Source organism: Natator depressus, chromosome 1, assembly GCF_965152275.1.
Source record: "Natator depressus isolate rNatDep1 chromosome 1, rNatDep2.hap1, whole genome shotgun sequence".
In the NCBI taxonomy this organism is placed as follows: Eukaryota; Metazoa; Chordata; order Testudines; family Cheloniidae; genus Natator; species Natator depressus.
Window position 1 is genome coordinate 149,612,787 of NC_134234.1, and position 27,854 is coordinate 149,640,640.

General features: G+C 43.6%; 1 protein-coding gene across 6 annotated transcripts in view; it reads left to right on the forward strand.

Annotated features, from left to right (window-relative positions):
• SYTL5 (synaptotagmin like 5) overlaps positions 1 to 27,854 on the forward strand; it is a 171,869-nt gene that overhangs the window by 104,233 nt on the left and 39,782 nt on the right. For 5 of the 6 annotated variants that reach the window (XM_074968770.1, XM_074968778.1, XM_074968761.1 and 2 more), the window contains exons 6-8: positions 7,961 to 8,086; positions 19,054 to 19,210; positions 25,945 to 26,077. In XM_074968770.1, coding sequence (XP_074824871.1) covers positions 7,961 to 8,086; positions 19,054 to 19,210; positions 25,945 to 26,077 — 416 coding nt within the window. The remainder of the gene's footprint in view (positions 1 to 7,960; positions 8,087 to 19,053; positions 19,211 to 25,944; positions 26,078 to 27,854) is intronic. The other variant, XM_074968793.1, reaches the window with a different exon arrangement.

Below are 27,854 nucleotides of genomic sequence, written 5' to 3' on the forward strand. Positions count from 1 at the left end.
CATAGCCTGATTACAAAGAAGTATTTTCTTTGATCAGTTGTGAATTTGCTTACTTATTATTTAATTGAATGTCCCCTTGTTCTTGTGTTAGGAGACAAGGAGAATAGAAGCTCCCAGTCTACTTTCTCTAGGCCACGTTTTTGTTATTTTGTATACCTTTATAATACTCCCTCTTATTCATCTCCTTTCTAGGATAAACAATCCCAATCTTTTCAGTCTCCATATGAGAGTATTTCTAGGTTGATTTCACTAATCATTTTCCTCATCCTTCTCTGAACCCCTCTAGTTCTGTAATATCCTCTTTGAGATGGGGTGATCAGTATGGCACACAGTATTATTCTTTAAGTGCTGGTCCCTTTGTATATTCTCTGTGGGTGCGCATTCACTCCATGTGCTTAAGGCTGAAAGATTTTTCAACAGCAGTGTCTGTTAGTCCATGGCTGTGCCTTACTCCTGCTTGTACTCTAAACCAAGAGGATAAGGGGTGGTGTGAACCAACCACCTCCCCAGTTCATTTCTACTGCTCATGGTCTGAGACCGAGCCCTCCAGTGCCCACTGCTTCTGCTAGCGTTCCCACATGAACTGTTTTGTTTCTCTTGTACATAGTTTTATCTTAGCTAGTTAGTAGGACTGTCGATTAATTGCAGTTAACTCATGCAATTAACTCAACAAAATTAATCGTGATTTAAAACATTAATCCTGATTAATCACAGTTTTAATTGCACTGCTAAACAACAGAATACCAATTTAAATTTATTAAATATTTTGGGATATATTTCTACATTTTCAAATATATTGATTTCAATTACAATGCAGAATACAAAGTGTACTGTGCTTACTTTATATTATTATTTGTATTACATATATTTGGACTGTAAAAATTATAAACAAAAGAAATAGTATTTTTCAATTCACCTCATACAAGTACCGTAATGGAATCTTTATCGTGAAAGTGCAACTTACAAATGTAGATATTTTTTGTTACATAACTGCACTCAGAAACAAAACAATGCAAAACTTTAGATCCTGCAAGTCCACTCAATTCTACTTCTTGTTCAGCCAATCGCTAAGACAAACAAGTTTGTTTACATTTACAGGACATAATGCTGCCCGCTTCTTATTTACAATGGCACCTGAAAGTGAGAACAGACGTTCGCATGGCACTTTTGTAGCCGGCGTTGCAAGGTATTCACATGCCAGATATGCAAAACATTCGTAGGCCACTTCGTGCTTCGGCCACCTTTCTGGAGGACATGCGTCCATGCTGATGCTGCTCGTTAAAAAAATAATGGGTTCGTTAAATTTGTGACTGAACTCCTTGGAGGGAGAATAGCACGTCTCCTGCTCTGTGTTTTACCCGCGTTCTGCCATGTATTTCATGTTCTAGCAGTCTCAGATGATGATCCAGCATGTTGTTCGTTTTAAGAACACTTTCACTGCAGATTTGACAAAACATAAAAAAGATATCAATGTGAGCTTTCTAAAGATAGCTATAGCACCTGACCCAAGGTTTAAGAATCTGAAATGCCTTCCAAAATCTGAGAGGGACGAGGTGTGAAGCATGCTTTCAGAAGTCTTAAAAGAGCAACTCTCTGATGCGGAAACTACAGAACCCAAACCACCAAAAAGGAAAATCAACCTTCTGCTGGTGGTATCTGACTCAGATAATGAAAATGAACATGCGTCGGTCCACACTGCTTTGGATCGTTATCGAGCAGAACCTGTCATCAGCATGGACGCATGTCCTCTGGTATGGTGGTTGAAGCATGAAGGGACATATGAATCTTTAGCACATCTGGCATGTAAATATCTTGCGATGCCAGCTACAACAATGCCATGTGAACGCCTGTTCTCACTTTCAGGTGACATTGTAAAATAGAAGCAGGCAACATTATCTCCCGCAAATGTAAACAAACTTGTTTGTCTGAGTGATTGGCTGAACAAGAAGTAGGACTCAGTGGACTTGTAGGCTCTAAAGTTTTACATTGTTTTATTTTTGAGTGCTATTATTTTTTGTACATAATTCTACATCTGTAAATTCAACTTTCATGATAAAGAGATTGAATTACAGTACTTGTATGAGGTGAATTTACAGTACTTGTATGAGGTGAATTGAAAAATATTTTTTACAGCACAAATATTTGTAATAAAAAATAAATATAAAGTGAGCATTGTACACTTCGTATTCTGTGTTGTAATTGAAATCAATATATTTGAAAATGTAGAAAAGATCCAAAAATATTTTAAAAAATGATATTCTTTTATTGTTTAACAGTGTGATTAATTGTTTTAATCATGCGATTAATAGTGATTAATTTTTTAATCACTTGACAGCCCTACTAGTTAGCTGTTCGTGTTAGTAGATAGTTTGAAGCTTAGGGGTTTCCTACTATTTGGGGCTCTTAGTATGCCCATGATTCCAGGCTTTTAGCTCTGTCTGGCCTGCTGCCAGGTCTTCCCAATCAGTGACCTTCACAAGAGCTGCCTGTACTGTCTCAGGAAACAGACATTCCCTCCAAGTGTGCAATCTGCCGTTTCTTTCCCCCTCGGACCAGACAGTTGCGGGAGTTCTGACTCTGCGGGTACTTAATGGAACAGGAACGAGGACCAGTAACCAGGCAAGGAGGCAGGAAATTGGTCTCAGGGGTCTGGGCACAAGCAGGCCTAGCAACTAATTGCTCAGACAAGAGGTGGGACAGGAACAGGCAGCTTTATGCCTGTTGGTGTGCAATCAGCAGTCCGTTGCTAGTCATCTGACCTTGCTGAGTCAGTGGATGTAGTCTCTGGTGGTGGGGCATTAGTTGTGGTTCCCTCATCTCAGCTTGCAGCATGGTGGCACGGAGAGTAAGGCTTTTGTTTGGCAACTCCATGGGCCTGGGTTTGAGAACCGCAGTGCCTGACATTATCTAAGGGGAGGCATGAGACAGGTAAGGATTAACACCCCCGTAAGAAGAGGGATAAATTGCCTCACAAGTCCTTTAAGAACAGGACTGCTTCTCCCCTACCCTCGGTATCAAGTGAGACTCCACACCCAGGTGTGTGTGTGTCTATAGCTCACGGGAAGCATGTGGCACCGATGGTACTGAGAGCTGAGTGCTTTGAAACCATCAATACAAGGGATGTGACTGATCCCTGCACCACCTAAAGAGAAAGGAGACCATTCACCTTCTGCACCACACTGCAAGAAGGCCGTCTTGCACAAAACTGCATGGGGGGGATCCACCCAGAATCCAGAGACCCTCACACTCTCCACCCGTTAGACCTGCATATTCCTTTCTTGACGACCTTCTGATCTAAACCAATCCAGAGTGACTGATTCTTTCAGACCCCGTAGTGCCCAGGGACAACCGTACAATGATGGCACGGCCTTTGCTGGTTTTGAATACCAGCCATGGTATAGAGGCTCCAACACCTTCAGTACACCACCTGCTGGTTTGTTCCACCAGCCACAACATCACAAGGCAAAATGGTACCATCAGCTCCATCAGGGGAACAGGAGTTGCCCAGCTCCACTGACGAACAAGAATTGGGGCCAGTGGTTCCACCCATGGTCCTGAGGCATGAGATGAGCCCTGAGCGGGCTTTCAGAGCCCCCTGAATGCCTCCAGATTCTTACTGAGCACATTATTGGTATAGGGACAAGTGGTATCCCCCACGGGACTCTCCCGCATATCCGTATGATCCCCTGCCAGGGGCCATACTGAGGCTTCAGGCATCCTTACTTTAGAGTCCCAGACTGGGCAATGCTTTCAACAGAGGTTACCTTCAAGCCACGAGCCTGAGTCCCCCCAGGAGTGTTTTGAGGAAGAGGACCAGCTGGTACCGCTGCATCCACCGATAGCACTTTCTTCTTCCTCCTCTCCAGATGAGGGAGTGGCACCAGCCTAACTCTTGCCACTAGATGACTATAGACAGTAACAAGACCTCATAAGGAAGATTGCAGAAACCGGTGAGATCCCCCTGGAGGAGGTCCAAGATTCAACTCAGAAGCTCCTGGACATCCTCCGGACAAGGTGGCATTTCCTGGTAATGACGCCATATTGGCAGCTGCTAAGGTGGTGGGGCACACTCCAGCCACCTGTGCCACTCTCCCAAAAAGGGCAGACAAAAATTTCTTTGTTCAATCAAAGAGGCAGAATATTTGTTCTCTCACTCAAATCCGAACTCTTTCATGGTCCAGACTGTCATGGAAGGCAGCATGCTGCACCAGTCTAGGTCCACCCCTTCAGTCAAGGATGCCAAGAGGCTGGATCTCTTTGGCAGAAAGAATTTTTCATCATCTAGCCTTTTATTTCATATACTGAATTACCAAGTATTGATGTCCAAGCTGTTGGAGTTAGCTAATAAGCTGCTCTAGGAGTGCGGTCTCCAATTCCAGGCAGGCCTTGAGAAGGGGAAATTGGTTGACAGATTGTCCCTGCAAGCGTTGCTTGATGCAGCAGATATGACAACATTGGTCATGAGGTAGGCCTCCTGGCTGCAATCCTCAGGTTTCCCCAAGGAGGTCCAGACAACAGTAAAAGATCTCCTCTTCAAGGGTAACAACCTGTTCAGCGCGGGAAAGATGAGGCACTTCGTTCCCTTAAAGAGTCTTGTGCAGCTCTCCCCTTCTTAGGGATATATATCCTGGTGCACAGGAGGAACTCATAGACACTGTCCTGGCTCTCAGCCCATCTATGATCAAAGGGCCTTTGAGCTCCCTAGGAAGTGACACATGTACAGCATGGCAGTCACAGTGCACCATTACTTTCCCCTCTTCAATCCCAGCCTCCCGTGGAAAAGGTATTTTGATGGGATGCCTGTCCCATTCCCTTCCAAAGTGGCACCATATCACATTGGACAGAGGGGTCCTAGAGAAAATCTTGATAGGCCTCACCATAGAACTCTTTTCTACTCCTTCTCCAAAATGCCCCTCCCCAGCCCTCTTTACAAGAGGTCTCTCAAACAGGAGGTGAACTCTTTAATTCCGCTGTGGGCAGTAGACTCTATGCCTTTTCAACACAGGGACAAGGGTTGTTGTTCAAGATATTTCCTTGTACCCAAAAGGAAGAAGGTCTGGAGACCAATCCTGGACCTCAGACAAACTGATGTCTTTATACGCCATTCAAAATTCAGGATGAGCACCTTGGCCTCAATAATCCCATACCTAAATGAAGGTGACTGACTTGTGGCACTTGATTTGGAGGATGCATATTTTCATATAGACATTCATCCAGCTCACAAGCGGGGCTCGCGCTTTACGGTGCACCACGATCACTTTCACTACAGAGTTTTCCCCTTCGGCTTCTTAGTGAGACCTAGAGCATACTTACATACCCAAAGCATACTTACCACTGGACGGAGTCCACATGAGGAGGGACATCATCACCCAGCTCTGACTCAGCCCCCAGATGGCAGTCCTGTCCAACATGGTCCCTCTAGGTCACGTGGCTGCCTGCACCTAAGTGACATCCTTTGTGAGGCTCCACCTCTGGTGCCTCCTGGCATGGCTGTGGACAATCTATGCTCCCAAGCACAGCTTCCCTGGACAAATGAGTTTCACTTCCTCCAAACATCCTCACATCTCTCACTTCGTGGGAAATGAAAGAGACTGTTTTCATAGGGATTCCCTATGTTCCCCCCATCACCACCCACAAAGACACTCATAACGGATGCCTCTCTTCTGGGCTGGGGAGTGCACCTGGAGGACTAGATTGCTCAGGGATCCTGGACTCTGCAAGAATCCAAACTATGCATCGGACTTCTCAAGAGTGCATGAAGCATACAAGAGGTTCCTACCCTTCATCCAGTCCGCACATGTCTAACTCATGTCAGACAACATGACTACTGTATTTTGTATAAACAAACAGGGAAGAAACGAAGTCTGCCCCTCGGCATGGAAGCAGTCATGCTCTGGAACTGGTGGATCTGGCATTGGATAAGCTCCTTAGCAGCACACCTCCTGGAAGGAATGGACACCTTAGCAGACAACCTAAGCAGGTATTTCCACCAGGATTACAAGTGGGAGCTCCATTCTTCTGTGATGCAGTACATTTTCTGGCAGTGGGGTTTCCCATTGTGGGACCTCTTTACAACCCAAGCAAACAAGAAATGCCTACAGCTCCTGAGTACCCATAGGCGTAACTCCAGGAGAATGCCTTTCTGGTACAGTGGTCAGGTCCGCTAATATATATCTATTATCCCATGTCTTCAAGAAGGTCAAAGCAAGACAAGGCAACAATAATCCTGGCGGCACCTTGGTGGCCAAGACAGTTTGGTGGCCTTTCGCCCATTCATATGTATGTACCTGTTCCTGAACCTACTGTCTCAGAACAGGGGGCAGAATCAACCATCCAAACCCACACTCCCTCCATCTGGTGCTTAGAGAGACGTTGTGCTCTGAACAGGTACAGTCCATCCTTAGCAGCAGGAAGCTCTCTACAAGGAAGTGCTATGCTGCCAAATGGAAGTGATTCTCCATCTGCTGTCAACATTAGCTTACCTCCAGAAGCTCTGAGATCCCTTTTATCTTGGACAGTCTTCTCTCCTTGAAGACGCTGGGCCTGTCTGTCAGTTTGCTGAGTGTGCATCTAGCAGCTATCTAAGAGGGCCAGAAGAGGGAAGGAAAAAAAGGAGTATTAGCTTACCAAGAAGTCACCGTCTGTGATAAACAGTTCTGCAGTATATTTCTGTCACTGATTACGGGAGATTGATCTTATAACTGGAAGATCAGAGCAAAGCACTTCCTGCAATTGCCAAGAGTCATTTTACACAGCTTTTTGAAAAGCCATGGAAACAATTACATCTGTTATTGCAACACAGCTAATATATAATGTATAGTCTCCGTCAGTAAATTTAACTAAGGTGCCTTAGCAGCCCACAGTGGGAGCCAGCTTCAGACCCTCAGATTCCTGACATCACCCAGACATCTTTACTTGGGCTCTTGGAGGGGGGAGGGAATGATAAAACTCTGCTCCAGTCACAACACAGGATTCTTCCACTTCCCCTTTTCATAATCTCCTCCTTTTCTGTCTGCTTTACTTTATGCCATCGTCCCATTCTTCTTTCATTCTCACAAACTTATCCCTTCTTGCTTCTCTCCTTTCTTATCTCATTACCCACCTAGTACACCCCCAACAAATAAAAAGGAAACCAAACTAACTAACATGTGCCATCAGAACTACTACTAGCTGAGGTTGTCACTCTGACCACATTGATTGAATGTCATACCTAAGGCCCTATTTAATTCACAATATTGCAAGAATTGAAGATCCCACAATATTAGGCATCCACTGCAATTTTATCAGCCGCCCGGGGATGACAGTGGGAGCCTGGCTGGGCTCCCGCTGTCAGCCCTGTGCATTAATGATTGTAATATAGTTGCAGCAAAATGTATGGTTATCAAAAAAAAATTAGAAGGCATAATGTAATACTTGAGTGTTTATATAGTTCCAGCAATTTTTTCTTTAACAAATAGGTCTCTCTGACTTTTCCAAATTACTGCAATTAATATAGGTCTATTATTACTTTTCCAGAATTTTCCATGTCTTGTCCGCAACTCAGCCGCAATTATTTGACAATCATCCTGCTGTTCGAGTAGGGCGTTAATCATGCCCCTTTCCGCCTCTGGTTTTTTTTCCTTTTTAGTTCTTAAGCTCTTTGGGGCTGGCTCTGTATCGTCTTATGTGTTGGTACAACTCCTGGCATGCTTTGAGTGCTACTGTAATATACATGGCACTATTATTATTTATGTGAGTGAGAGAGATAGGTGAGCCTTTTTCTAAACCTGTGACTGCCTCTTCCATTTTTGACCTCAGCAATACTCAAAACACATCCACTAGAAGCACAGCATGGTGCTATCAGAACCATTGCCTTCTCTCTTTTTCTAACAGGAAAGATCTCACAAAAGCAACTTTGGTTTAACTGTTGTGTGCTTTACATTTTCACCCTGTTTTATTTTTTTTAATTTATGCTCCTCAGGAAGGCCATCAGGGCAGTGACCAAAGGAGAAATTGCCAATGTGAAAGCCGAAGGTGGAAGAAGCAGCAGTTCGGACGCTGATGCCCAAAGTTTACGCAGTATCAGGTCAACTCCCTGTTCTGACAGGTAAGGGACAGCAAAGTCTGATGATAGCTCAGAGCTTGATCCAGAAAGGCACTGAACAGTCCTGTGTAGCCCTTTGCACTCTTGAGTGCTCAGCACTACTAGAGCTGGTTGAAAAAGTCAACATTTTTCAGGAAAATTTTGTCCTTTTTGGTCAATTATTTTGTCCTTTTTGGTCAATTATTTTGGCGAGCTCTGCTCAGCACCTTGCAAAACAGAGCCTGTTGTCAGTCAAGCATAAAGCTGACAGCAGTATCTAACTTGGGCAAAATGTCAGATGAGCTCTTAAAATGTTTCACTTCTATAGTCTTTCCATAATTATTCTGATTATATCTAACTGAATTCCTTGATCAGTTTTTCCTGGTGTAAGAGACCTCAGTTATTGCCCATTTACAAACAGTAATACTGTTGAGTATAAATAACCTGATGCCCATATTTTGAATGCAGATTTTGTAATGTGCAAAAATAAAGCCAGAATTTGGCCGGCTGATATCTGCTACTTTTCTTATTTGATAAATTATGCTGGATGCAAATTGTTTTCACTCAGTGTTGATTGTTTCACCTGCCTAGAAATCTTATGATGTGGATTGAAAAATAGTGTAATTTCACTTAATGCTCAAATGGAAATTTCCAATATTGTTTAGCAACTCAAAACATATATACAGTAGCACTTGAACACTTGGATGGGTTTGTTTTCCTTACTTCCCACAAGTAGAAATACACCGTGCTCACCCACATGAACTCTGGTGGGCAAAGGGTGGAACTAATTCCAGTGTCCAGGGCTTTCACTAAGAATGGTCTGCTGCCAACTCCTATGCTGGTATCCTTAAATCATGTGGGTTGGCCTAGTGGGGTCAAATCCATCCCTCATACCATGGAAAAAATAATTTAATTATCCCTGAGCCATCTGTAATAGGTCAGTGTTACACATAGCTTTGAATATCTGAAGTGATGGGAATTCCATAGTCTCCCAGAGGAGTTTGTTCTATTAATAACAAGAACAGTTATGCAACTGTAAGTAAATTTTCTGTGCTGCTCCTTACTGCTTGTTCTGTCCTCATTATCTAATGAGAGCAATTGATCCCACTGCTCTGTAACGTGTTTTCTTAACATACCGCAAGACTCGTTCCATAAAAAGGCAACAGAATGAACAGAGTACGTGTGAAAGTACTTTTAAAAATTATTATTAATTTTTTGTTAAGCAGTGAGTTTTTCTGGCTGTTTGATGGTGCTGGGCAAGGTCTACAGCCCCCTGGTGTACTATGATGGTAATTCCAAACAAGCAGTGACAAACCACTCGATTTTGTAGCGCTCAGCCCTCACAATAAGGGTAAGGGAGCACATAATCAATTGCTGTAAATTGTCATACCTCAGGGGAGCTATGACACATTGCTCCAATTGAGAACCTGCTGCCAGATTGCTAAAAGACTTCAGCACCTGACTGGGATGGGGTCTCTCAGACCTTCTCTGAATCCTGCTGGAGGCATCAGCACTGTGACACTTGTTGCCCAAGGAAAATCCACTCAGACCAGGTGACCAACACGACAGTCTTCCAGAGGCCTAGAAGGGCCAAGAGAAATATTCACCAGTGAAGAACCAGAAGGCCAGTTAAAGAAGGAATGCCTGCTTTTGGTCAGGGGCAGAGCTGGGTGAGACTGGGACAGAGGAGTAGCTCCTCAGGGCTAACCCAAGCCCAAGCCAGGGCCTTGACCTAAGAACTATAAGGTGGATAGAAAGCTGGCTAGATTTTCAGGCTCAACAGGTAGTGATCAATGGCTCGATGTCTAGTTGGCAGTGGAGTACCCCAGGGGTCGGTCCTGAGGCCGGTTTTGTTCAACATCTTATTAATGATCTGTATGATGGAAGGGATTGCACCCTCAGCAAGTTCGCGGATGACACTAAGCTGGATAGAGAGGAAGATATGCTGGAGGGTAGGGATAGGGTCCAGAGTGACCTAGACAAATTGGAGGATTGGGCCAAAAGAAATCTGATGAGATTCAACAAGGACAAGTGCAGAGTCCTGCACTTAGGACGGAAGAATCCCATGCACTGCTACAGGCTGGGGACTGACTGGTTAAGCAGCAGTTCTGCAGAAAAGGACCTGGAGATTACAGTGGACAAGAAGCTGGATGTGAGTCAGCAGTGTGCCCTTGTTGCCTAGAAGGTTAATGACATATTGGGCTGCATTAGTAGGAGCATTGCCAGCAGATCAAGGGAAATGATTATTCCCCTCTACTCAGTGCTGGGGGGACCACATCTGGAGTATTTTGTCCAGTTTTGGTCCCCCCACTACAGAAAGGATGGTGACAAATTGGAGAGAGTCGAGCGGAGGGCAACAAAAATGTCTGGGGGGCTGGGGCACATGACTTATGACGAAAGGCTGAGGGAACTGGGCCTGTTTAGTCTGCAGAAGAGAAGAATGAGGGGGGAATTGATAGCAGCCTTCAACTACCGAAAGGGGGGTTCCAAAGAGGACGGAGCTCAGCTGTTCTCAGTGGTGGCAGATGACAGAACAAGGATCAATGGTCTCAAGTTGCAGTGCAGGAGGTCTAGGTTGGATATTAGGAAACACTATTTTACTCGGAGGGTGGTGAAGCACTGGAATGGGTTACGTAGGGAGGTGATGGAATCTCCACCCTTACAGGTTTTTAAGGCCAGGTTTGACAAAGCCCTGGCTGGGATGATTTAGTTGGTGTTGGTCCTACTTTGAGCAGGGGGTTGGACTAGATGACCTCCTGAGGTCCCTTCCAACCCTGATATTCTGTGATTCTAAGCACTGCAAATAAGTACTTGCATTTCAGGTTCTTTTTTTCCTCCTCTGTCTTAAGGCACAGACAGCCAAATCCTGAGTTGCTGTTTTGTTACATGACTGTTTAGAGATTGACGCAGAGTTACAGCACAGGCTATAGGCCGCAGACCCTTGCAGACTCAGGTGGGAGGTCCTGCAGTACCAGCCGGGGCCCTGAAGATGGCACTGCAGAGCAGCACCACTTTTTACTCCATTGTAAACAGAAAAACGCATAATGAAATCCAGTGGTTGGGAGCTGAAATTAGACAAATTCAGAATAGAAAGAAGGTACAAATTTTTAGCAGCAAGGGTAATTAATCATTAGAACAACCTACCAGGGTACATAGTGGATTGTCCTTCACTTGAGGTCTTTAAGTCACGAATGGATGTCTTTCTAAAAGATATGCTATAGCTGAATCAGAAATTATGGACTTCATATAGAAATTATTGTGTGAGGTCTTGGGCCTGTGTTATGCAAGAGTTCAAACTAAATGATCATAATGGTTTCTTCTGGCCTTCAATGTTCATAGATTTTAAGATCTGGCCACTTAATTTGGTGTGTGAAATAAGATCTAAGCTCTTTTGAAAATCTGGTCCCAGATGATGGGGAAAAAACTGCAACAATATTTATGTTCTTCCAGGAAAAAACATAAATGGTAGCTTTTTCAAATACAAAACTTCCAAGCCAATTAAATGAACAGCAGCTTGAATATTCATCTCTTTGGCAGCATTATGACAAGTTCATTGTGAATGGTATTAGGTGAAAAGAACATCATAATAATTGATGTATTACAGATGAGTCCTGTTATTTAAATAAGCGACTTATTTCCCTCCTGGCTTTTGATTTATTGACTATAATTATTAATTGTACTTCAGGAGGTGAAAGATTGATGTTTACAATCTCCCTGGACTCTCCCAATCTGCCTTTATCCACTCTGAACAGATTTCATTAGCCAGGCCAACCTTAAAGTCAACTCTTGTCTAGAATCCAAAAGTTTCCTTTAGGTAATTGGATCTTTTGTACACAGCCAAGATTTGTGCCTTGAAGTTTTATTAAAACAGATGTGGGCTCTTTGCTGTTTCTTTTTTGTTTTGTACCTGTATTTTTTTTCTGCTTAACTGGAAGGATTGGGGTGACAGAGAGCTTTGCTTTCAAGAATCTGTCTTACTGCTTAGCATTGGTACGATGCAATGTCCAAAGATAGAACAGGAATTAGATCACCCAGTTCATTAAAGTTCCCTTCTGTAGTATGTGTTTTGCAAAGCAGGCAGAATAGACTTTGCAGTGGGTATTCAGATACGCCGCAGTGAGCATGGTACAAAAGCTTAGGCTATGTCTAGGCCTACGAGCTAGGCGTGTAATTCCCCTGCTTGTAAGTACACATACTCGCACTAACTCCCATCGAGCTAGTATGGGTATAAGTAGCAGGGTAGTCGTGGTCACAGGGATAGTGGCTGTAGAGGCATGGATTAGCCAGGCCAAGTACAAATCTGCCTGAAACTGATGGATATGTGCTCCGCATGGCTAAACTGTCCCTGTTCTGCTGTAACCCGTGCTTCTGTGGCTACACTGCCATTTATACTTGTACTAGCTCAGTCAGAGCTAATGTGGGTACGTGTACACAAGCAAGGGAATCGCACCCTGAGCTCATAGTGTAGATGTAGCCGTAGACTATGTCTACGGTGCAAGTTGAGGTGTGTTTGTAGCACGAGTAGGCATACCTTTGCTATCTTTAATCATGGGTGGCAAAGGTAGTGTAGGTGTGGCAGCACAAGCTAGTAACCAGAGTACGTGTCCAGAACCTCGAGCAGACTTCTGGTCTGGTTTCTAGCCCATGATGGCATGTCTGCACTACTATAGCTAGCTGTTCTGGCCAGGTTAAAGCTAGCATGAGTATGCCTGCTGGGCTGCAATTTCACCTTCACCTGCAGGGTAGACATACCCTTAGAGAGAGGGTAAACATGAGGGCAAACTTACAGGTACTCATCAGAACCTTCAAAAGTACTTTCCCCTTTGGGCGTCATCTAAAATAACGGTGCCCAACCTTATTACACAGGAGGGCCACATGAACCTGAGCACAACTTTGTGTGGGCCAAACAAATTTTACATGTTTTAATAAGATTTAAAGTCATCTGTATTGATTTATATTTTAAATTCAGCTTGTTTTGTATGTATTTAGACAAGTTGTTTTTATGTACAGTATTGTCTTTTTATACACTTGTGTAAACTAAAATGATGTAAACATGACAACAAAATGCTAATGAACTGGCCATTCGTATATTGTGTTGAAGCAGGCCATGGGCATTAGGAATGCTCTGGTGGGTTGTAAGTTGGTCTAAACATCACGTAGTGGCCTCGGCCCTAGGCAAGATTCAGGATTTCTTCAATCAGTGTTGATTCAGCATGGCAATTTTCACCTCTTCCATCATCTCAGCCTCACCATCCAAATCAGTGACTTCTATCAATAGAGCTACTAAAGGCACATCTTTACATGTCTGTGTGTTCAGGAGGGACTCTGTCTGGATGACTGAATTACCTCACTGCCTACAGGAAAGGTTGAATTAATTGAGACAGTGGTGTCTGGAATGATTAGGGAGCAGCTCATGTTGATGCTTACAGTATAGTATCTTCTTCATATCTCATCAGATTAAAAAAGTAACAATGCCACATTCATAAGGTACATTTATTATATATACTCTGTTAATTTAAAGAGTTAAATACTAATTGTCAAAAATAGCATCAAAGTCTCTCTTAACCATCCTATACATCTGCTTGGAATTGCAAAGAGCAGTTTTTAAACTAAGAGACGGGGGAGGGTGATTGCTGCAGAGGCGCACATGGATCGGACAGAGACTTCTCTTAGAGGAGAGTCTATTGATAGAGATTCTCTAGGTTTTAGTCAGGAGGAGGGGATGGAAGAGGATAAAGCATGGGCCAGATCAGATGAGAAACATTCACATAAAGAGGTTGACACATCAGAAAAGGGCAGACAAATAAACAGTGACAAGTTTTTAAAGTGCTTGTACACAAATGCTAGAAGTCTAAATAATAAGATGGGTGAACTAGAGTGCCTCATGTTAAAGGAGGATATTGATATAATAGGCATCACAGAAACCTGGTGGAGTGAGGACACAATCATTGTGGGGTGGATTGGGACACAATCATTTTGGGGTACAAAATATATCGGAAGGACAGAACAGGTCGTGCGGGGGAAGGGGGAATGGCACTATATGTGAAAGAAAATGTAGAATCAAATGAAATAAAAATCTTAAATGAATCCACATGTTCCATAGAATCTCTATAAATAGTCAGATATACATCAGAAGCAGGAAGCCTGCTAAACAACCAGTGGGGCCCTTGGAGGATCGAGATACAAAAGGAGCACTTAAAGACGATAAAGTCATCGCAGAGAAACTAAATGAATTCTTTGCTTCAGTCTTCACGGCTGAGGATGTTAGGGAGATTCCCAACCTGAGCTGTCTTTTGTAGGTGACAAATCTGAGGAATTGTCACAGACTGAAGTGCAACTAGAGGAGGTTTTGGAATTAATTGAGAAACTTAACAGTAACAAGTCACTGGGACCAGATGGCATTCACCCAAGAGTTCTGAAAGAACTCAAATATGAAATTGTGGAACTATTAACTATGGTTTGTAACCAGTCCTTTAAATCCGCTTCTGTACCCAGTGATTGGAAGATAGCTAACGCCAATATTTAAGAAGGGCTCTAGAGGTGATCTGGCAATTACAGACCGGTAAGTCTAACGACAGTACCGGGCAAATTACTTGAAACAATAGTAAAGAATAAAATTGTCAGACACATAGAAGAACATAAATTGTAGGGCAAAAGTCAGCATGGTTTCTGGAAAGGGAGATCATATCTTACTAATCTATTAGAGTTATTTGAGGTGGTCAACAAACGTGGACAAGGGGGATCCAGTGGACATAGTGTACTTAGATTTCCAGAAAGCCTTTGACAAGGTCCCTCACCAAAGGCTCTTATGTAAATTAAGTTGTCATGGGATAAGAGGGAAGATCCTTTCATGGATTGAGAACTGGTTAAAAGACAGGAACAAAGGGTAGGAATAAATGGTAAATTTTCAGAATGGAGAAGGGTAACTAGTGGTGTTCCCCAAGGGTCAGTCCTAGGACCAATCCTATTCAACTTATTCATAAATGATCTGGAGAAAGGGGTAAACAGTGAGGTGGCAGAGTTTGCAGATGATACTAAACTGCTCAAGATAGTTAAGACCAAAGCACACTGTGAAGAACTTCAGAAAGATCTCACAAAACTAAGTGATTGGGTAACAAAATGGCAAATGAAATTTAATGTGGATAAATGTAAAGTAATGCCCATTGGAAAAAATAACCCCAACTATACATAAAATATGATGGGGGCTAATTTAGCTACAACTAATCAGGAGAAAGATCTTGGAGTCATCGTGGATAGTTCTTTGAAGACGTCCATGTAGTGTGCAGCGGCAGTCAAAAAAACAAACGGGATGTTAGGAATCATTTAAAAAGGGATAGAGAATAAGACGGAGCATATTTTATTGTCCTTATATAAATCAATAGTGAGCTCATATCTTGAATACTGCGTACAGATGTGGTCCCCTCATCTCAAAAAAGATATACTGGCATTAGAAAAGGTTCAGAAAAGGGCAACTAAAATGATTAGGGGTTTGGAACAGGTCCCATATGAGGAGAGATTAAAGAGACTAGAACTTTTCAGCTTGGAAAAGAGGAGACTAAGGGGGGATATGATAGAGGTCTATAAAATCATGAGTGGTGTGGAGAAAGTGAATAAGGAAAAGTTATTTACTTGTTCCCATAATATAAGAACTAGGGGCCACCAAATGAAATTAATGGGCAGCAGGTTTAAAACAAATAAAAGGAAGTTCTTCTTCACTCAGCGCACAGTCAACCTGTGGAACTCCTTGCCTGAGGAGGTTGTGAAGGCTAGGACTATAACAGGGTTTAAAAGAGAACTGGATAAATTCATGGAGGTTAAGTCCATTAATGGCTATTAGCCAGGATGGGTAAGGAATGGTGCCCCTAGCCTCTGTTTGTCAGAGGGTGGAGATGGATGGCAGGAGAGAGATCACTAGATCGTTACCTGTTAGGTTCACTCCCTGTGGGGCACCTGGAATTGGCCACTGTCGGTAGACAGGATAGTGGGCTGGATGGACCTTTGGTCTGACCCAATATGGCCTTTCTTATGTTCTTATGTTCAAATCATCATCATCATCAAAAAATCTTAAACAGCTTCTTCAAACATCGATGATGTCCTGGATTTTTCTCTGTTTCTGTTTTTGGATAAATTGGCCTCCTCTTTCAGCAGCCTTGCCAAACTAAACAGTATTCAACAAAAGGGAAGGAAGAAAAGAATGTGAATATACTCTCACTCCACCACCCTTTGGTTTAGGGAAAGGTGCACTGGTCTGAGAGCCAGAATGTCATGAGCTCCCTTCTTCCACTGGCTTACCCCACCCCAATAAAGATACATGGGTATTTGACAATTCAGTACGAGGCTGCGGAAGGTCACTTCTAGCATAAATGGTAAAAGAACCAAGGTCTTCAAAATGGAGACCTAAATCTCATTTACTTAGCCACCCTGCCCTTTCAGACTGAATGAACAGCAATCTATGTGCTTGGCTAACACGTTGGTAATAACTCCTCTAACTGCAGGACTGCCTCCCTTCCCAGGGTATGTCTACACTGGTCCTGGTACGTGTAATTTCTGCCTTGAGTCGACATACTCCTGTGAGCTCTGTTCGAGGTAGCATGCTAAAACAGAAGTGCAGCCATGGTTGTGTGAGCAGTGGGACAGTTTAGCCGTCTGAGCACGATCTTATCCAAGACCCTCGGTGCAGAGCTATCCCTTGGGTAGTGTCAATCAGGGCGACCGCTCCGGGCCCTGTGCTTTGGGGGGCCCTGCAGGCCAGTGTGATTGGCCGGCGTGCTTGGTCCCGGAGACATAGATGCAGGAACTAGGTGTGTGAGGGGTGCTGCAGTGCAGCGGGGGCCCCAACTGTCGCTGATGCAGAGCAAGGCTCCTAAGCCGGTGGAGGATGATTTGTCCAGGGCCTGCACCCCCCACCCCAGAGACGGCCCTGCCTAGGTGCATGTTTGGGCCCTCTTGCTTGCCCGCACCACAGTGACTGTGCTTCTGTTTTTAGCACACTAGCTTGATTAGAGCTAGCATGGGTATGTCTTCTCAAGCTGGAAATTACACCTTCTGACTCCATGTAGACATATTCCCAGAGCCAGGAACAGAATCAACAAATCCTGATTCTCAGTGTTTCATCACTGTCTAGCAAATAGTTTTGTAAATGAGTGGCAAAATGGGTCACATTCCCCTCTAGCAGTTGACCCAAACAAAAGTAAAGGAGAAAATATGCTCAAGTAGCAGAGGTCTGTGTTGCGTGTCTGAAAGTCCTTGTTTCAAATCTGGTTGATGATGCACATAGGTGTTCTTATGGTTACACATTATGGAATTTGTTTCTCTAGCTTTCTTTTTGAACAGCTTTTATTTTTAATTCCTATAGTGAGAAAACATCCTAAAGAATAGGTTTTATGGTTTAAAATCCATTACAGTCTTTCAGTTATGGTGCAACATGCAACAAAACCCAAGTGTTCCACATTCTGGTTATTTTGTATTGCAAGTTTGAAAGTTGGGAGGTCTGAGAATCCAAACCCAACAATGACACTAGAACACAGTTGACACAGAATAATTTTAGCTTTCTTTCCTAATAGTACTGAGTCAGGTCTTTATATAAGCCATGGGGAGAGGAGAGGTGGTTGGGAGAGAACCCTAAAAATTATTCTTTGATCTGAGCTTTTCACAAACACGTCAAGATAATGGAGTCATCACTGAACTAAAATCCAGGGGTTTTCAGTACACACTGGTCACCTCCTTGCTGTTCCTAAAATATTTAATTTTCTTTGGGGTGGCAGAGTATTTTAGTCTTACATTCACAGATAAGACATCAAAGTGTTTTTCTTATTAAGGGGTATTAAACTCTCCAAATAGGATGTGTTCAGTCTGAATACAACACTGGTCTCATGAATCTATATTCTAACTTAAGTTACTAGAGGGACATGAGCTGTCACAGTCAAGAATTTTGTTCCTCAGTTCAGCAGCAGCTCTTATAAAAGTCTCCGATGTGGCAAAAGGGGTTTTCAGTGCAGTTATTCAAAACATGATATGACGGGATGAACCAAGCAAAGGTGTCCCTCATGTGTCGTGTCTAGCATGAAGGGAACCCCAACAGACCCCTGAAGATTTATTAAGCAGGCTAGTGACATTTTGTTTATGTGGGTGAAAATGTCAATTCAGTTCAGTTTTCCTTCCGTCACCTTTTTGTTGTTATCCCAGGATCTCCTGTGATCAGGTTTTCCTCCTGGCAGGGACTGGAGTTACTGTATCGGTGCCCATTTAGAGATGATAACGCTATTGAGTATCAGTAGTCTGATTCCTGTATTCTGAACGCTGTTCCTTTCTGTCAGGTTTGTTGAATGGCTGCAAGCTTGACAAAAAAATGTGATGTGATTTCACTAGTGAGCCGAGTCATGTAGGAGCTGCTGGCCCGGTCAGGCCAGGAACTCTTAGTACAAGGTAAATGGGACAGTGCGGTGCATTGTCCCTCTTGAGGAGCAGACAGATAGATGGAGAGGTTTGGAGCAGCTGAGCCAGCTGACTCACCTGAAGTGTCTGTTGGCACTGAAAGAATCTGCAGGTGCATCCAGAACCATCATGCCGCAGTAACTTCTATTGCGAAGCAAGGGGCAGTGTGATGGGGAATGCCATGTGCAGAACCAATGAATCAGCTGCTGGAAATACGTGTACTTATGAAATAAACATACAGGAAAACAAATCTTGTATAGTTCTTGGATTATATTAATGCTGTATGCCAGAGAGATGTTTAAAAATTTCCTAATTCTGAGAATAAATGCATCAAGCAATGTATACAGACAATATCTCCAACCAACCGTCACCTAATTCTTCCCTTCCATGCCACCAGATGCTTTCCATGTGGTGTTTGTAGCTGATCCATCCTTACAGTAGATCACATGTAGTTTATATGATATAAGATAGTTCTAGTAAACTTTGTTTCCTATTTTTCCCACTTGCTGTGTTGCCAATGTTTTGAAAGCAGGGATCTGTTTGTCCTGTCTCTTCAGGGGGAGCACTCTTTCGCTGAACAACAATGACCCGGAGACCCTTCCCGGTAACATGAAAGGCACAGTGAGCTCTGGGAACCGAAGCAATGCCTCCACTCCAGTCCGTCCGAGGTCACCAGCACTGAGCACACGCAGCGTGACTTCAGATTACGGCAGGGTAAATGTGGCAATGCTACTAGCTGCACGCATGTCCCCCTCAGACATCACTGACACCACAACCATGCACACCACAGTCAGTATCTGATGAGCTTGCAACCAAGAAAGGCTAAGCCTGCCAAAGATAATGCTATTTATTCCTTAATCCTGTTGTGACAAGTGACGGTCTCTCACCATAATGAAATCTGTTAAACTCATTGTCAGTGACCTGGTTTTTGGATTGACAAACATTTTTTCTCATTCTAAAATGTCCTGTTATTGACCGTTATTACTTAAATGTTAAAAATTACTACTTAAGATGTAATGGTGCATCCACACCCATCAGTTTCCACAAGGTTTTAACCCAAGGGAGGCTGTGAAGGGAAAGATTGAAGGAAAATAGTGGGAGGATAGCAGAAGGAATTTGACAGGAGAGCCAGGTAGGCAACCAGCTGAGAAAAACTGAGTCACAGGAGTTCAAGTTTGAAGGCTTTGTTGACATCAGGAGGCTGGTACAGGTGTGAAGGACTTGCTTCTGTTGTGTGTACTGTGCGGAGCTCCAGGCTCCCAAAGTTGGGACTTTAAAGCTGCTCCCAGAACTCCTCTGGCTGGTGCTGGGCATGAAAGGGAACATCCAAGTGGTTTCTGGGCCTAGCTTCTTAAATGTCTTTGTACCTTTGTCCAGGATTCGTGATCAAAGGGTCAGTTAAGGATTGGATGCTGTGCTAAGCTCTCTAAGGCCCCAGGAGGAAGCACCACTTCTTTCCCTCAGAGAGGTATTGCCACATTCTTGAATGCCATATCCGCCTTCCCTGGCAGGGCCTAAGCATGACAGCAAAGTGAATGAGAGGAAGGACCTTCTCCTTTCTTCGCATAAATGAACTTCTGTTCTGGGGAAGGAGTCCTGCTGATATTGGTGTGTTGTTTCTTCTGGGATAGTGAGTCTTCCCAAAGATTTCTCTCCTTCATTCAGGACAAGTTTGATCTGTAGTACTAACGAATCCCAGTTGCACAAATGCTAGGTTGCTGAGCGGTTCCATCACAGTCAGATTCTCTCCTCACAATTCCAAGTGTGTCCTGATTTTTGAACAACAGTGTGGTGAAGCAGAGAAACTGCCCATCAGCATGGAAGGGATTAAAGAGAGCCTTTGGGCCCAGCTAGCTTTGCCCCGTTCCACCTGCAGCCAGTGCCAGGGCTGGAGGGGAGAGACAAGGAGGGAGCTTTGCTCAATTCGGGGCTGACTGTTGAAGAGGGAGGCGTTAGCTGCTTCCCTACCTGAGGGAAGGATCACTAGCTTGCTACCCGAAGTAGCCACCGGAACCAAGCACCGTCTTCCTGGCCAAAAGAGGCAGCGAAAGAGGTCTAGGAGCACCCAGCTTACAAGGAACCAGGGTCTCTGAAGCACTGAGATCTTGATGGGGGTTCCCACCCCACAAAGCATATGGCTGCCCTGCCAGAGGAAGCTGGGACCGCAGCAGGACGCTGCCCAGGGGGGCAATACTAGAGACAAGCATCACAGGAACTTGTACTATAGGGGCTACACACCAAACTGAAGGGGCAACAGTGGGAAGTAGCCCAGGGCAGTGGACATAGACTCCCCGCTGAGAGCTCCTTTACTCAGAGGTTGACTTACACAGGGCCTGGGCTGGGACCCAGTGGAGTTGGAGGACCTGGGTCCCGCTACCCTCCCTCCTTAAAGGCTGAGGCACATCGACCACAGAAGCAGGGGGCAGGAAGTCTTGCGCTCCAACTGGCCTTCCAAGCCCCCCTGGTACAAACATTCTTATGTCAATCTCTATTTTGTTGCTTTTTTTAAAAAAATGGCAGGACCTAATAAAGAAGTGATAGCTGTTGCAAGACATCTGTTTATAAGCAGTGATGTACGTGTGCAGGTTTTGAAAGTGCCAGGCGGGAATACAGTCTTTTAGTACAATTCTATTTCACGTAGTTCTGTTGTGTTGGGTAAAAGATATAACCCCCATCAGTCATTTAGCAGGGCAATGTGATCAAGGAAATTGTTCTTACTGCTGCTTAATTAGTACAAATCCCTAACATTTGTGGAGGTTTCTCATTCCAAAATTGCCTTACAATGTTTTATAGCAGCTAATCATCCTGATCTCAACATCGGTCCAATAGAGATGTCAGAAGCTGCAGTCAAGACGCTGAAAAACAACAAAGCCGAGGCTGATGATCCAATCACAGCAGAAATGCTAAGCGCACATGACGTTACCAGACTAACGAAACTGGCAGAACGGCTCAACGAAGTCTCAGGAAAAAAACTCCCCCTCGACCAGTGAAAACATGGATTAATTGTCAGACTGCCCCCAAAAAGGTGATCTGACTGACTGTAACAACTGGAGAGGAGTCACACTACTCTCTTTTGTAGGGAAAATCTTCTTTATTGCAAATATTACAACTACACAGAAAAAAGAGGCAGTGGATGCAATGCTTAGGGAAGAACAGATTGGATTCAGGCCCAAGTGATCATGTGTAAATCAGATATTCACACTAAGGACTGTAGTAGACAAACATATAAAATGCCAAGCTCTCCTTACCAATTTCACTGATTTTTTTTTCAAAAGGTATTTGACAGCCTATATAGGCATACATTGCGGAATAGTCTTCAGTCTTATGAAATTCCAGCTAAAGTCATCATCATCACAGCATTGTACAGTGAAGCAAAATGCGATGGAAGGGTGAAAAACCAAACAACAGAGTGGTTCATTGTTGTTACTGGCATGAGGCCTGGCTGCATTCTATCTCTGCTGCTGTTTTGCATCGCCATAGACTGAATAATGAAGATGTGCATTAGCAACACAAACACTGGCGTGTCATGGATAATGGCAAATGCCTAGAAGGCCTAGACTTTGCTGATGTTATCATGCTATCAAGCAACACTCCTGAAAAGCTACGAAGGCAGATGCCTTTGCGAAGGCCAAGGAGGGGTCATCAAACATCCTTGAAACCCAGACATCAAGCAGTATCATCGTAATAGAAGGCAAAAACCTCAAGAAAGTAGAACAGTTCATTTATCTGGGCAGTACTACACTAGTAGGGTTGCCAGTTTTGGTTGGATGCATTCCTGGAAGTTTCATCACATGACATAATCTTCAATTAAAGATTAATCTTTAATTCCTGGACATTCCAGGACAATCCTAGAGGGTTGGCGACCCTATATACTAGCCAAGAGAGACCACAGGAAAGAAGTGACATCAAGGCTAGGAAAGGCATCCACAGCATTCACTAAACTTGACAAACTATGGAAATCAAAGATATACATTACCAAAACAAAACTCAGAATTTTCAATTTAAATGTAATCTCAGTGCTAACATGCAGCTGCGAGAGCTGTGAGCTCTTAAAACGTTAGAAAACTAGATGCCTTTGAAATTAAGTGCCTACAAAAGATTCTGGGCATTGGATGGAGAGACTTTAGCGTCAATTAAAAGATGAGACAAATCACCAACAAGCAGCTTATCTCCACTAGAATCAGAAGGAAGTGCTGGATATATTTGGGGCAGATACTCCAGTTGCCAAAACCCAGACTCCCACATGAAGCTTTTAAGTGGAAACCAACTAGTGTGAGGAAACAAGGACACCGAAGAGAAGTTTTAAGAACAAACACTAGCAGCAAGGGCAGATCAGTTGATCCCAACAGTATAGAGCAGATCGAAACAGCCGCTAATGACAGAGGGATGGAAGAGGCTAGTTTCTGCCCTGTGCACAAATGTTGATCTGAGAAGGATGTAATAATAATTATCCTTCATTTATGTTTTCAGGAAGGCAGCTATCCTTGAGATTTGTCTGATTTTAGATTTTGCAATGACTGCAGCCTTTGTACTAACACTGACTGAGATTCCCTGTTTTAACTTAATCCCACCTGACACTTAAGTGTTTCCTGAAGAGGGATGTGTGTGTGAGAGAGAGAGAGCAGGCTTTGTTCTATGACTACAGGGGCATTAATGAGCCACTTCAACTTGAATGGTCCCTTAGAATATCAGAAGGGTAGCCATGTTAGTCTGGATCTGTAAAAGCGGCAAAGAGTCCTGTGGCACCTTAGAGACTAACAGACGTATTGGAGCATAAGCTTTTGTGGGTGACCCACAAAAGCTTATGCTCCAATACGTCTGTTAGTCTCTAAGGTGCCATAGGACTCTTTGCCGCCCTTAGAATATGTGTTGACTACTTATGCTAAACAAATTGTTCCACCTTGCATTTAGCTCTGATGCTCAGAGTACCTTTCCCAGACCTGAAGAAGAGCTCTGTGTAGCTCGAAATCTTGTCTCTCTCACCAAGAGAAGTTTGTCCAGTAAAAGGTATTACCTTCCCCACCTTGCTTCTGTGTGTATACAGTATATGCAGCGTAGTTGTAGCTGTGTTGGTCCCAGGATATTAAAGACACAGGGTGGCTGAGATAATATCTTTTATTGGATCAACTTCTGTTGGTGAGAGTGAGACAAGATATAGCCCAGTTGAAGAAGAGCACTGTGTAGCTCGAAAGCTTCTCTCTCTCACCAACATAGGATGGTCCAATAAAAGATATTACTTTCTCTGTATATAGATAGATATAAATCCCCCATTACATCTTATGTGGTCTTTTTTTTTTACTGGACTAACTAAAAATTGGCAGGCTTTTGAGATTCACTCTGTCCATCAAGATAGTTTCTTGTTCTGGTTTTTATTCTCCTGCTTTAATATTGACTATGCATATATTTTAATTGATAATGTGGACAAAATTTGTAATGGAAAAAAGTGCCTGCAAATGCCTAGAAGACAGTAGCCAAAATTACCTTCAGTTGGCTCAGTGACGCTTTTTCCACATGATTATAAAAATACCCCTTTAACTTCACTTTGAGCTCCAGGATGTTCATCTCAATTGTGCTGAGCATCAGTTAGTGAGTTAACATTGTGTTGTTGAGAGAGAACGACCTGCCTTTCCTGAATACACAGCTGCCAAAGGCAGGCATAGAGAGGTTCAGCTGCAAGTGCTAACCATATCTGAGCTGCAGAAATGAGTCTGAATAGTCAGTCTGGTTCCTAATAAGCAGTATTGCCATTAGCCTGATTCTGGCATGCAGGAGGGAAAGCTTTTAATTGTTAGTGACTTGCCACTTCATTTTATACAGGTGTGATGCTTAGTAAAGTCCGGGACATTGTAAAGGCAGGAACCTTTCTTAGGTATGCTTTCTTCCCAGTGGCTTCCATGATAGATTGCTAGAGGTGGGACATTGCAATCTGTCTACAGATACTGATATCATGACCAGCTTCCTTCATGTTGCCTATGGTTCTCTAGTAGTTCTTGTAGATACTACATATGCACCAAAGGTTTCTTTTTTTTTTAATTGCGATGTAGTCTTCCCCTCCCCCTTCCCCCCACGTAACAGGATGTCTTTCTTGGCTAGAACAATTACTAGTCTTTTTTGTTAGGGATATTTAACAATGAAAACCCACAAATTCATATGAGCCAGCATATGCTATCAAACCTATGATGTTGTTTATATCCAGTGGCATCCACAATGTGCTAGGTACTATCCAAATACAAAAGAAAGCACAGTCTGTGTTCCGAGGACTTTACACTCTAAAATTTCAAAACAGACAGATTGTGGGTAGGATAAGTTTGTTTACCTTTGTGTTAAAAACTTTACATTATCGGCAGGTAGCCAACCACTACATCACCAGCTGACTACCTTAATATTTTGTTGTTCCCCCTTTTCCTACCTACTGTCTATATTCTGAGAGTAAAAGCTATTCGGAGCAAGGATTCTGCCTTCTTTTGTGTCTCTGCCAGTGCCTTGCACAATAATTGGTAATAACATGTGTTTGATTATAATATTCTTATTTCTGTACATTAGATGCCTGTGTGTTTTTCAGCTGCTCTCTGCACCTTCTTCCATGCTGCTGTTTATACACAGAATGCCTTCCTTGAATTCATCATTAAGGGCTCTACCATTTCTTCTCCTTCAGATCTGGGGGGAGGCATAGCTCAGTGGTTTGAGCATTGGCCTGCTAAACCCAGGTTGTGAGTTCAATCCTTGTAGGGGGCCATTTAGGGATCTGGGGCAAAAATTGGGGATTGGTCCTGCTTTGAGCAGGGGGTTGGACTAGATGACCTCCTGAGGTCCCTTCCAACCCTGATATTCTATGATTCTCCTTATGAACCACCTGTACCATGACAGTAAATTTATATTGGCTTGGCTCAGGGGCAAATAAGTAAATTGGCACTTACTTTGTCTATGGCCTTGTCTATGCACAAAAGTTGTATAACCACTCTAGTGTGGATGCAGTTATAGCTGTAGCTATTTACGTATAGGAACTGCACGGATATTAAATACTTTTATACTAGTATGACTGTGCCGCTATAGTTATGTCAGATGAGTCACACTCCTGACTAACAAAGCTGTATTTGTATAAAAACTGTGTAGATCGGGTATATTTATAATTTTGAAAAATGGCAAATGTATATATTTGATTGTATTCCTTGCCTCCCCCCACCCTTCCTGCCCCACTTGTCCCCTTAAAGTGAAAGCTGAGGTTGTATGCAGGGATTGCATTGTCATTTCCCTTTGTATTATGTCGAGCACAATGGGGCCCCAATGCTGATTAATTATAAGACAAATATTTAATAAGTGATTGTGTACTCATAATGTTCTTTTGGGTTATGGGAATTAGACTGTAATGGTGCTGCCTCAGACTGACCATAAATAAGCTTGCTCGTATATGACTCGATGCTTATGGAATATATATTATTCTTATTCAGCAGGACCCTGGTTTAAAAAATGGCCCTTTTGTGCCTGCAAGTGAAAGTGTACCTGAAGATTTAGTGAAGAAACACCGTAGGAATGCATCTGGAACACCTTCAATAGCAGTTTCTAGGGCATCTCTAGCATCAGGTAAGTGTTCATTAGTAGTCCTAATTCTTTCTGTGAGATTATTATTCATGTGGCCTCCCCACCCTTTTTTTCTGTTGCTCTAATGTGTAATAGATGGTCAAATATAAGTGCAGTTGAGTTTACTGTTGTTAATTTTGAAAATATCAGGTTTACAATAGGAAAGAAAATACTTTTCACTTGTTTCATATGGGAAAAATTGTGATCCTAACCAATGTACCCTCTAATTTTTCCATACATGTGCGGAATGAATTTTGTTATGTGCGCCAATATGGTGGTGATGTGTGACACATCACCTCCATATTGGCGCACATAACAAAATTCATGTGGTGGGGGTGGGGCCGAGGGGTTCGGAGTGTGGGAGGAGGCTCAGGGCTGGGGCAGAGGGTTGGGGTGTGGGGGAATGAGCGCTCTGGGGTAGGCTCGGGGATGAGGGGCTCAGGGCTGGGGCAAAGAGTTAGGGTGCGGGGGGGCTGAGGGCTCTGGCTGGGGTGCGGGCTCTGGCTGGGGCCAGGAATGAGGAGCTTAGGGCTGGGGCAGAAGGTTGAGGTGTGTATGGGGGGGTGCGGGCTTCGCCTGGGGATGCAAGCTCTGGGGTGGGGCAGATCTGGGCCAGGCTGGGTCTGGGCTGGGGGAGGGGCACCGCAGCAGGTCTGGGGCTTGGGGAGAGGTATCTGTCCCCGCCACAGCCCTGAGCGCCTGCGTGGTGCTTAATAGGCAGCTGCGTGGCTGCACAGCTTAGAGGGAATTTAGATCCTAACCCCATGTAATGTCATCTGTGTTAGCATTGTATACATTACACGTTCTCAGCTAATGGAACATTCTGTGCTCAGTGGTACTTTGCTGAGAGAGTCCATCAGTTAATAAACTTGACCTTGTGAGGTCATGTACACCTGTGTATAATTGTGCCATTCTGGTTTTATGGCATTTTACACTCCCTTGGCACAAGTTCAAATGGCCTCAGAACATGCAGGGCAGTGGAGAATCAGGTCTGTGAAGTATAGACATGATTTCATTTTGCCCAGGATGTAATAAACTGTTACCCTGTCATTACCTCTTGCAGAGGGACAGATAAAGTAATTCTTTCATTGGAGGATGGTGAGTAGATGATATTCACACAGTAAGGTGCACCCAGAGCCATTTTACAGAAACCGGTGAAGATTGTTCTCTTTCTCATCTGAAACGGAAGGCAGAAGTCCCTTTATCCTCTCACTTCCTGTCACTCAGCCATTCCCATAATCTGCTCTGTTCAGCCTTTCAGATTTATAAGCCAGTCTGTGAATCACAGCAGGGCTCAGCTTCTCTGTTTCAGCTGGGGTTAACCTGTACCAGAGACTGGGTAACATATCTCATAGAGCTAATCAAAGACGGTATGTTCTTCACCTTAGATTTTTTCTGCTTGAAAGCAGCAAAGTACCTTTGAACAGGCACTACACCTGTAGGAAGAGGCATTTCTGACGGCTGCTTTCTCTGTGCAAGGAGGGATTCTCCCTCTCACATTACCTGATGCAATAAAGTCTCTTTGGAAATTGATAACTGGCTTAATTTGACCAAGGTGGAGTGGAAGCTGAAAGAAATCACAAGGCTAGGAACATGAGACGCACCCGCCCTGGGCCCAGCAGCTTCCTCTTCTATTGGAGAATCTCAAAGATGGACTAGAGAAATCCTTCCCCAAACCAGCACCAGCTACATCCCAGGGTGGAGGGATCAAGTCAAAACTTCCAAGCCCACTCAGCCCAAGACCTAAAGGGACTCCCTTCCTCCCTTTGTATGGGGAACA